At 42.7% G+C, this 11,244-nt stretch overlaps 1 protein-coding gene across 1 annotated transcript in view; it reads left to right on the top strand.

Moving 5' to 3' along the window:
- CAPRIN1 (cell cycle associated protein 1) overlaps positions 1–10,741 on the top strand; it is a gene marked incomplete in the record, with an annotated part of 21,089 nt that extends 10,348 nt beyond the window's left edge. Inside the window, 7 exon segments of the mRNA XM_077462805.1 lie at positions 1,234–1,344; positions 1,800–1,949; positions 2,918–3,065; positions 4,165–4,359; positions 4,457–4,560; positions 5,663–5,726; positions 9,872–10,741. Of these exon segments, the coding sequence (XP_077318931.1) occupies positions 1,234–1,344; positions 1,800–1,949; positions 2,918–3,065; positions 4,165–4,359; positions 4,457–4,560; positions 5,663–5,726; positions 9,872–9,936 (837 nt within the window).
- Between the last annotated feature and the right edge of the window lie 503 nt (positions 10,742–11,244).

Here is an 11,244-nt window from a genome sequence, read left to right as displayed (position 1 = left end):
TTTCCAAAAAGGGGTCATTTGGGGGGTATTTGTACTTTTCTGGCATGTTAGGGTCTCAAGAATTGAAATAGGCCGTCAGTACTTCAGGTGTGATCAATTTTCAGATATTGGCACCATAGCTTGTGGACTCTATAACTTTCACAAAGACCAAATAATATCCACCAATTTGTACTTATTTTTACCAAAGATATGTAGTAGTATAAATTTTGGCCAAAATTTATGAAGAAAAAATTTCTAATCTGCTAAATTTTCTAACAGAAACAAAGAAAAATTCGTTTTTTTACAGAATTTTCGGTATTTTTTCTTTTATAGCACAAAAAAAAAAAAACCCAGCGGTGATTAAATACCACCAAAAGAAAGCTCTATTTGTGTGAAAAAAAGGACAAAAATTTCATATAGGTCCAGTGTTGCATGACTGAGTAATTGTCATTCAAAATGCGAGAGCACCGAAAGCTGAAAATTGGTCTGGTTATTAAGGGTGTTTAAGTGCCCAGTGGTCAAGTGGTTAAAGGATAAGTTCCCCTTTCATAACATGCTACACCTATATTCAGGGTGTAACATGTTAGTAAAGGGCCGGCCCCTGCTCACTCCACTTTTAAAGCTAGAGGGGATCTTCTCCCCCTGCTAGCTGTCACAATAAAAAAAAAAAAAAACTGAGGAATGACCGCCGCTCATTCAGTGTTGTGAATGGAAAATTATAAGTCCCAACAGCCTTGGCATCTGTTGGCCTGTAGGTCTCAAATACATGGAGCTGTAAGTGCTGTGGTAGTTCATTGATTGTTCCCCTCAAAATGTATTGGCTTGCTTGTATGAGCAAGCAGATACTGACAGCTCTGCAGGAGATCCGCATGGCATTTGCGATCAGTTCATTGTTGGTGGAATGCTTTACAGGCTCCTCAAAGTGATTTCTCAATGTTCAAGACTTGGATGAAGGGCTGAGTTGGCTTTGATTATTAAAGTAATTTGGGTTTTCAGTTTGTGGGTTTATAGTGGTCATAAAGCCTAAACATTTTTACACTAATGCATTCCTTGCAATTGGGGTAAAAAAAGTTTGGGCATCTGACTAGGTGGCTTTTTTTTTTTGTCTAAGCCTGCAAATGGCAGTATGATTCAAAGGTTAGACTTATGTCCTTCAATTGACTCCAAGAAAAGATTTTACAAAGAGTGTAATTACGTTTTTGGTTTGTCCCCCCCCCTTTTTCTAATGAGATGTATGTTTTTCTGCTCCTTAAGGTTCCCATGGTATCTTCCACTAGTGAAGGCTTTACTGGCTCTCCACAATTGTACCAACCTTCTCACCCCACAGAACAGAGGTCCCAGAAAGAAGCCATGGAGCAGATCCAGGTTGGTAACATGGGAAACTTAGTGGGAAGTTCAGACTAAACCTACTCAGCTACATTCTAAACCTAATCTATCTAGCCCTGTAAAGAGGTCGCTTTACTTGCCTATTCTGTTTCTGGTCCCAGCTGAGATGTCGGCTTAAGTGTGTGGGAGTGCAAGAGGGTTAGCTGACAATGGAAGTCCCATAGTGGCTCTATGGGTGATTTTGCAGCCGTTGTCCGCTTTCTCTCTGCTCGGCAGCCACCACTGGAGACCGGATCCGCTTCAAATAATATAACCATACTTTCTTTATTCCCCCCCCCCCCCCCCCCTGCCTGGGTATAAGTAGCTTTAGGGTTTTGGCTGAACTTCCACTTTAAAGGTGGAGTTTTTCCTGGAGTGAATATTTTTGATTTTTTTGGGTGGACTAATCTTGTGTTCATTGCTCTTCATTTATACCAACAACATCTTCTTTCCAGGCCTCTCTGTCTCTAAGTTCAGATCCAACGCAAACGCCGTCATCGCTTCCTGCTGCTCCCCAACCTCAGGTGTTCCAGACTGGGTCCAACAAACCGCTGCACAGCAGTGGTATCAATGTGAATGCTGCTCCATTCCAGTCCATGCAGACCGTAAGCATATCAAGCGTCTTGACTTCATTGCAAACTTTCGTGCATTGCATCATTCCTCTTGATACACATCTGGCCTTTGGCATCATATCCTGCTGGTGTTCCTTCCTGTTCATTAAAGAGGAAGTAAAACCCATCAGGTACTTTGGTCTCTGCGAAGAGGGCATAATGGGCTAGTATGCACCGCATACTAGCCCATTATGTGCCACTTACCCGCATAAGAAGCCAGCAATGCCACCACTGTGTGGCCACATTCATCTTCAACCCCTCTTCCTTATGGGGCTGTGGACTCCAGCTTGGTTACTGGCCAGAGTCGCGATGACATCACTCCTGCTTGTGTGTGCGCTGACAGTCACAGCACGGGCATTATGGAAAGGGTATGATCGTGCCCTTCAGTGCACATGCGCCAATGTCGGCACAAGCGTATATGGCAAATATCTCTTAAACAGTACGGATTTAGGAGATTTCCTGTACCTACAGGTGGCTTACCTGTAGGGAAAAGTGGTTGTACAGGGTTTACAACCACTTCAACGCCCCATGCCTTATGTGCGAGAGGCTGTTTAACCCCCTCCTATAATTAAAAAAAAAAAGTTTTCCCACACAGGGTTTAATATAAATCATTCGAAGGGCGTCCTAGAAGCCATTTTTGATGTACACCAGTGATGACGCCTCCCCTTTATTTCAAACTGGAAGGTACACAGTCTCTTAAATGTTTGCCACACATTTAACCTCCCTTTTTACTAGATTGTAATAAAGTCGAGCTCGCTAGTTTGAGATCATCTCGCATATTCTGAATGGTAAGAAGTTGGATCTGTATCTTCAATCTGGGCCGTGCTTTCGCCACACCCCTCCCCCAAAAGTTTTGGCTGAATGTTTTTTTGCTTTAATTGTACAGCGCAGCTCAATTTTGTTAATGTGCTTTTTGGGCTTTATTTTTATTATTTTTTTGACTATTTCTTTTCCATTATTAGGTTTTTAATATGAATGCACCTGTCCCTCCTGTGAACGAGGCAGACACACTGAAACAGAACCAGTACCAGGCCAGTTACAGTCAAACTTTCCCAGGCCAGCCACACCAAGTGGAACAAAACGAACTTCAACAAGAGCAGCTACAGTCTGGTAATAAAATGCTGTTCACTTATAACCTCAGGCTCGGTTCACACTTGTGCAATGCAGGGACCCTGCAAATCCACTGCAGGTTCCTGCATTGCACCAGACTTGCACAGGAGTTCATACTGGCATATGTGAACTGCTGGGAGTGTCAATACAATGTTAATGACGCCCCCTTTTCAGCTCGCATATCGCACTGCAAACTGACAGTTCAGGCATGAATTGGATCACATGGGTGTAAACAGCCATGTGGACCAAAGAGTCCTGTGCGAGTTTGGTCTGAATGCGACCATAAAATGGGGTGGGCTTTGCAAAGAAGTAAACACTACAGATATGTGCCTATATCAAATTTCATGAATTGGGTTTACATTCACTTTAACTTTCTATTGACACCTGCAGCAGTTCGCAGCGAGCAGTGTGAAATGCCAGCGAGTCGGATGCAATGCGGGAACCTGCACAGAAACTGTACTGGTTCCTGCATCGCACCAGAGTTAACCAGTGACTAAAGTCTAAATTTAAATGCAATGTGTGGGGTGCTTTTATATATTCTACAACCAGGCAGCCATGAAATGGTCCTCCATTCTGTGAGGGGCCTTTTCATTGCTTAGTTATAACTGTACAAATAGTAACTGCTAGCATCGGTGTGCTGTTCTATGTTGTCAAAGCTTCAAAGAGCGCGCCACCAACCTACCTCCTGTAAAAGGCTAGTTGCCTGACTGTATGAGTTGAGTACTTTTTTTGTTTTTACTGACCAGGGGTAGGCATGCACATTGGCAATGTTGGAGTGAAGTCAGAAATTCTGATTGTTCTGCTTCAGTGACCTTACCTTATAATACTGAAGCTATTGACTTGGCATGACTGCCATTTTCCAGGAGAGGAATTGGCAGCTGCAGCTTTCATATGTTTGCTGGTCACATTTTAACATTGGTACCTTAGTGTCACTCCACCAAAAAACACACAATTTTGAAAAGTTTCTATTTTCTTATCAGTTATTTAGTTCCACCTAATTGGAGATTTGTTCCTGTGAAAACTGGAGTTGGGCTTTTGCGTCTGAAGTGCTTGCATTGTAGGCTCTGTGCAGTGTCTCACTGTGACTCTTCTGTTTCAGTGGTAAACACTTACCATGCAGCATCGGACCAGTCCCACCAAGCTTCCACTGGCCACCAACAGCAGACACAACAGAACACTGGCTTCTCCCGCAGCAACCAGCCCTTCTACAACAACAGAGGGATGGCCCGAGGAGGGCAGCGTGGTGGCAGGGGCATGATTAATGGCTACAGGGGGCCATCCAATGGTTTCAGAGGCATGTCTTAAGGCTGAGCAATTATTTTAGATGCATGTTTTTAAATACATGAAGTTCTTGGCTTGATTTGTTGCTTTCTCTGCTTAATATTCTGTAGGAGGATATGATGGCTACCGCCCTGCCTTCTCAAACACTCCAAACAGCGGTTACTCACAGGCTCAGTTTAGCACACCTCGAGATTATACCAACAACTACCAACGGGTGAGAGGCACATTCTTTCTGGAGGCTTCTTGTTGCAGTATAACCTATCCATTTTAAATAGGACAGCTTTTTGATATGGCAGTTGTTCCCCCATTCCTTAGTTGCAGTAGTATGTGTGCTGAGCACTTCAGTGTAATAAAATTAGTAAGAATTCTAGAACACCAAGGGAAGTTAAATGGGTAGTAAACACTGCTTGCTTGACTTGTGTCCTTCAGGTAAGCTTAGCTAACCTGTACTTACCAGGGGCATCTCCTAAAACATGCAGCGTTTTTAGGAGATATTCCCTAATTCTGTAGCCAGTGATGTCACCAGCGCATGCACACTGCATGCTGAAGGAACAGCATATGAAGTGTGTGCAGGCCCTTCAGCACACTAACTTACAGGGGACTGGATTTTGAATCCCCCAAACCCCCCCCCCCAATTTTCAGCGCTGTCACACTTTAAATGACAATTGTGTGTGTGCAGTCATGCAACACTGTGCTTGTATGAATTTTTATTTTTTCACACAAATGGCTTTCTGTTATTGGCATTTGATCACCACTGGGGTGTGGTGTGTTTATGCAAAAAAAATAAAACATTTTGGGAGATTTTTTTTTCCTAGTTATACAATTTTGCAAACCGGTAAATTTTATTTATTTTTGTGTGCTGAGGGGGCACTGATATGCACAAATGAGACCAAAAAGTCTGGGGAAAATAAACCTTTCATGGTTTTCTATAAAACCAGTAGCATACCTTGGGCTCCGTTGGCAAAGTTTTCACACCAGTCTAAGGCACTCTGCTTTCAGCCATGTTGACTAAACTAAAAATGCTTTTTTTTTTTTTTTTTTTTTTAATATATAAACGCATTGGCTTTGTAAATTGAGCTCCTTGCCTAAAGTGAAAGGTCTTGTGCCTCGCAAATTTCCTCCCAGCTGTTTTTGCCTGATTAACATTTTTGGGGACGCATGGGAATGGGTGGCTCACTGCTGTCATAAAGCTGTACCTAAATCTTTGCCTTGAGCTATTGAAGTCTGTAAAATTATTGGTGTGTGTAGTGTGGGTTTTTTTTTTTTCTCCAAACTGTAATTTTAACACTTTTTTTTTTATTTATATATTTTTTTAGGATGGATATCAGCAAAATTTTAAGCGAGGCACCGGGCAGGGAGGTCCTCGGGGCGCACCTCGAGGTAATGCTCAAGCGATGCACTCCTAACTCAGCTTCAACAAACTTCAAGGGCGCAGGCCTGAGGAATAGAAGGAAATTTTTCTCGCCCCTTCCCCCCTCCCCTCAGTAACATGCCTAGATCTCATCGGCCACACTAAATCTCCCCACCGCACCAGTTTGGGAATAGTAACTCGTCTCACTTGGGTGCTGAGTGAGAGGTTCAGCTCTTGTACATGATCTGTAGAGGCACCAGAATAGCAGTTTTAACGCTCGATGGGGAAAAAAATTGCTTTCGCTAGAATGACTCGCCTTTTTTTAACCACAGAATTCTCCTGAAAACTTGAAGTTTTAATTTATTTTTTTTTTCTTAAGCTTTACTACTTGTTGCTGCCTTTTTTTTTTTTTTTTTTTTTTTTTTTCTTTTTTCCCCGCCCACATGGAGAGTGTAAAAACAATTTTTTTTAACTTTTTTGCAAGCAAATCATAATAAAACTGTCTTACCCATTGCTATTATACTTCCCAAAACTCTGAATTTGTGAATCGTTGCTTGAGTTTCAATAAAGTTGTGTTCAGTCAACTGCAGCTGGTTGCAGAGTATTTTGTGGTCTGGTTTATTGGACTCTGCTAATGTGCGTGGGCATTCCAGCGGTTTGAGCTTTTCATTGGAAACAATAATGAACCCAGGTTGCACACAGTCCACTTGCAACTAGCCTGACATTGGCTTTGAAAAATTGAATACATTTGAAAGGCGGTGGGGGGCGGGGATGTGTGTTTTTTTTTTATTTATTTTTTAAGGTTGAAGCAGTGGCTAGATATTTTAAACTGGAATGGATGCTGATATGAAAACTTCAGTTTCAGAAAGGTCAAAGCTCCTCTAAACTGAAGAACAAAAATTGAGTTTTGCAACTAACTTGGCTTTTGCTGGGGTGGTTACATGGGGGGGGGGGGGGGGGGTTTCTCCCCCAATCCTGTATTTTAACATGGTAATTCTGAAATTAACAGACTTCGTGTCCTAGTGTGTCAGCTGGTAGCTAGGACAACTTGAGACCTTTCTCTCTTCCATGGGAGGGGTTGTGTAGCCCAGAGCTAGGGAGGAAACCATGCTAATGAGCAGAGGCAAAGGGTACAAGACATCACAATTTCTGGGGGGGGGGGGGGGGGAGATGAAACGGCCAGTATAAAGTGCTTCCTGTCTCGCATCCAGAACAATACACGGTCAGTCTGAATACAAAGCTTCCACCGATTGACTGAATGATGTCATCAGGCCACCCCTCCCACTCAGAGGAAGCTTTGCATTCATTTGCAGAATGCAAAGCTGCCTATGAATGGCTGAGCGCCACTCAGCCAAACTAGAATTCCTGGCTCTACACCAGGAACAATATCTTGCGGCTGGAACCCAGTACTGTATGTAGCTTAAGTTACACGCCATTTAAGTTCTTAGAGCCAGTGCAGCTCTTGGCGAACAAAATGGTTAATTGTTCAAGCAAACTATTGGAAGCGACTGGAAACATGGAAAACGGCTTTTACTGACCAAAAGGGAGCAAAAAAATGTGTCTGCTTACACTTTATGGCAAAACTAGAGCAAGATATATAGGTTGAGACCTAATGGCTTTTTTTTTTTGAAGAGGTTTGACAATGGTTTTGCTGCCAAATGTTATGCAGCCTCTAAGGCACTGGTTCTCAACTCCTGTCCTAAGGACCCACTAACGGGCCAGATTTTAAGTATTACCTTGGAGATGCAGACTGGAATACTGCAATTACTGAGCAGCAAATGATATAACCAAAATGCATCACAGGTGACCTTGCAAACCTGGCCTGTTAGTGTTTGAGAACCACTGCTCTAAGGGTAATACCCGAGGCAAGCATATATCTGCCCTATTAGGAATGGGGTTTGTAGAAGTCCTGAGGAGACGGGGAGTAGATCTATATATCTTCAGATATGTACCATGTAGTGGAGAATATATTCTACTGTATGTCAAAGAGCCTGGTTTTGCCATTTGACTTTTTTAAATTCTATCTTTACAAAAAAGTAATTGTGTGCAGTTGGCCAGTTCTTCAATGAAGTGGCTGCATTTGTTTTTACTATGGGTACAGAGAATTCTTTCCAGAATCCAATTGTCCGTGTGACTTCCTGTGTCCTGAACTGACATAACCAAACCATGTAATTTTTTATTTTTTTTTCCGTGTTACCTTTCATGAATGCCCCCTTATGAAAATAAGTGGTGGCAGGGTAGCAGTGCAAATAAGAGCAGCCTGGTGATTAAACATGGCTTCCTATATACAGGGAAGTGAACATGGGTACCCTAGGATGTCATTTGCAGGGTTACTGGTAAATTGTGGGTGGGGGGAGCCTTAAAATGGAAGCTATTGCAGCTTCTACATCAAAGGACTGATGAACTGGGGTATACAAAATTTTTATTTATTTTTTTAAATGTGCCCCCCAAAAAAAACCTTGATATTCACTGCTGTCAGCCAGCTTATGGAGAAACCGCTCCAGAATTCTGCTTTTGTTTTAGAAACCCTCAGCAAAGTTTGGACCTGGGTGTTGCACTGCTAAAGAAGGTAAAACTGCCCTCCAAGCAGCTGTAGCCCCAGAGTAGAGCCCTACATACTGGGAGACAAGTGACAGTATCTGAAAGGCGGATCCATCATACCATCTGACTGAATGTGTGTTCTTATAGTGTCTTCCACAAATCAAAATATCTGCATGAGAAACAGTTGTCATGCTGACCACCTAGGCTGCAGCCTTTTTCTATTAAGACTTTTGCTTGTGTCGCTGATCTGTAGTGTTGGGCTCAGGTGTGTTTGGGATCATAGTCCCAAACCACCTGAGCAATCCTGGCAGGAAGCCGACACTACACACCGCCAATCATAGGCAGCTGCGGACCAGGAAATGCCTCACTGACTATGATTGGTGGTGTGCAGTGTCGGCTTCCTGGTGGGATTGCTCAGGTGGGTTGGGAATACAATCCTGAACACGCCTGAGCCCATCACTACTGATCTAATGGTATACAGCTCCAGGAATCTGATCCTTTCCAAGTGTTTTCAGGTTTGTTTTGTGATGCTGGTTAATAGAGAGGCGAGCACTTTCCCTTCATTTCTATGTTTAGTAACTGACAACTCACTGCTAGCATGTTTTTACAGATTAAGCTGGTTTCTGACATCCCTGTTGAGCATTTGTGCCTGAACAAGTGAATGTTCAATGTGTTCCAGTGTAGCGCTTTCGATTTTAAGATTTCTGTTGCTGAGCCATGTCCCAGTCTTCAGCGTTCCTCTTCCAAGCCCCAGTTAAGACAAACCTCCTTTTATACAAGCCTTTTGTTGTGGGGTGTGTGTGTGTGTGTGTGTGTGTGTGTGTGTTTTTTTTTTTTTTTTTTTTTTTTTTAAGTGGCTTTGCCACCCCAAAAAAATACAACTGTTAAATGAAAAAGTTAATTTAAACCTACTCTCCTTATCCTCCATTTCTTTCTATAGCAGAGATTAAAAAAACACTTTTATATTTCAAGTTTGAAAGCTGTAAACTTTTTTGCTTTATCGATCTTGTTTTCCATATGCTGCCTATTACATTAGCTTTATGATGGAAGAAGACCATGCTGCTCCTTGCCACAAGCTAACTCTCACATGAGAAGTGATGTAGTTTCCTCCTAAAGGATGTTCTCTGGGTAACTGGGCATTTAATAGGGTGGTTCTATGTCCTCCCTTAGGCTGGCCATAGAGAGATTTTCTTTCCTGCAACCAGGAGTGCGTGTTGATGGGGAATCCCTCCTGTGGAGCCATTGTGTGCTTCTGTCGGGGAAGGGTGGAGGAAGCTGTCGCTGCCGGAAGAACATATTGATTACTGCTAATGGCCTGAATATGTAAAATCTGACAGGCTGGTTGTACCAGAGTTGATCAATTAACTTTGGTACATTCAGCCTGCCCATAAATGATTAAAATCTTGGTCAGTCCCTGCTGAAGCTTTTTGTGTGATGTTACGTGAATGTCCAGTAGACTAGGGTGCCAGCATTGAGCAGCAGGGCACCTTTTTCGTTAACCTCTGTTCTAATAACTCCTTATGCCGCTCTTGGCACTGGTGAATCATTTTAGGCCTCAACAAGCAGGCGGTTAACTATATAAGAAGCCATATTGCATTCCTTCTTTTTTAAAGCCAGCTATTTCGTTTTTCAGGTCGCGGAGGGCCCCCAAGACCTAGCCGAGGAATGCCACAAATGAACAGTCAACCAGTCAATTAAATCGTTGGAAGGAAGGCTTGCCCACCAGCTGGTGTTAAAAGCATTAACTTTTTTTTTTTTTTAACCTTCCCCCTTGCCAGGATATATTTTTTGCTTGTAAGGGGACTGTTTTATTGTTGCCTGGTTTAAGATGAGATTACAGTTGTCAGAATCTTAACTGATATGCAAAATCATCTAATACACAATGCTGCATGTTCTGTAGTTCAGTAAAGAACCCATGGCAGCTTCAAGTTCATGAAGGACAGGACACTTGAATGGTTTTCTCGTTAAGTTTTCTGGTTATCTATTAAATTTCTGCCTTTTATGTAACCACTTGGGGCTTGAGCTGGAAATGAAAATGTACCCACTTGAGACCCCCTGGATCCTTAAATGATCAGTATATGCTGGGCATTACGAGACCAACTATACATCTGGCAACAGGATTGCTAATGCTATCTTGTCTTTGCCTTGGGCCTGCACTGATATTGTGCTCCATCTCTCTATCATTTGATATCAGACTATCGGTCATTTCACAGCTTGAAAACATAATCATCCGTTATAGGATCATTTGAAGGACATGCTAGTCTGGTTTGTGTGTACGTTCGAATGGATTCCAAGCTACCTGCGCTTAGTAATTCCACGTTGCATCAGTCACAGAACTTCTGCTACAGGATTTCCAAGGGGCCCCATGTTTGGTTTTTTTCCATGGTTGGGATTGTTTAAACTGCCATTTGTGGTTCATATCCTCAGGGAGGGAACCCAGCAATCTGGCAATTAAAGGATCAATCATTTTCAACAGAGGCAAATAAAAACCTGTTTATATAAAGTTGGCTTATTATTTTTATTTTTGTGGTGAACATTCCTAGCTCAGTTGGCTGGGGTGTACAATGTGTGAGTTCAGTGCTTCTTTGAGTTAGACCCCTTTCACACTGAGGTGCTAAGAATAGCGCCTGGAAAGCGCCCCGAGGGCTTTCGCACTGGAGCGTTGCGCTGGCAAAATGCTAAAAAAAAAAAGTCCTGCAAGCAGCATCTTTGGAGCGGTGTATAGACCTCTCCTGCCCATTGAATGTATGGGCACCGCCACTGCAGCAGCACTTTGTGTGTCGTTTAACCCTGCGGCCAGAAACCCCCGAAGAAACTACGGTAAAGCGCCACTAAAAATAGCGGTGCTTTACTGCCAACGCCCCAGTGTGGAAGGGGCTTTATTTATATTTTTTTTAAAAAGTCCCCAATAGAGAGCTTATTTTTTTAATGCTCCTTGAGAATGACATGAGCGATTGAGTCACCAGGGAAAGTTCTCTTCTATATCAAATATATTGAGGCTGAACA

Source organism: Lithobates pipiens, unplaced genomic scaffold (assembly GCF_037356315.1).
Source record: "Lithobates pipiens isolate NorthernLeopardFrog02 unplaced genomic scaffold, aLitPip1_a1.2 Scaffold_10, whole genome shotgun sequence".
In the NCBI taxonomy this organism is placed as follows: Eukaryota; Metazoa; Chordata; class Amphibia; order Anura; family Ranidae; genus Lithobates; species Lithobates pipiens.
Note: the sequence above shows the minus strand (reverse complement) of the source record. Positions and strands in the feature narration are given on the sequence as shown.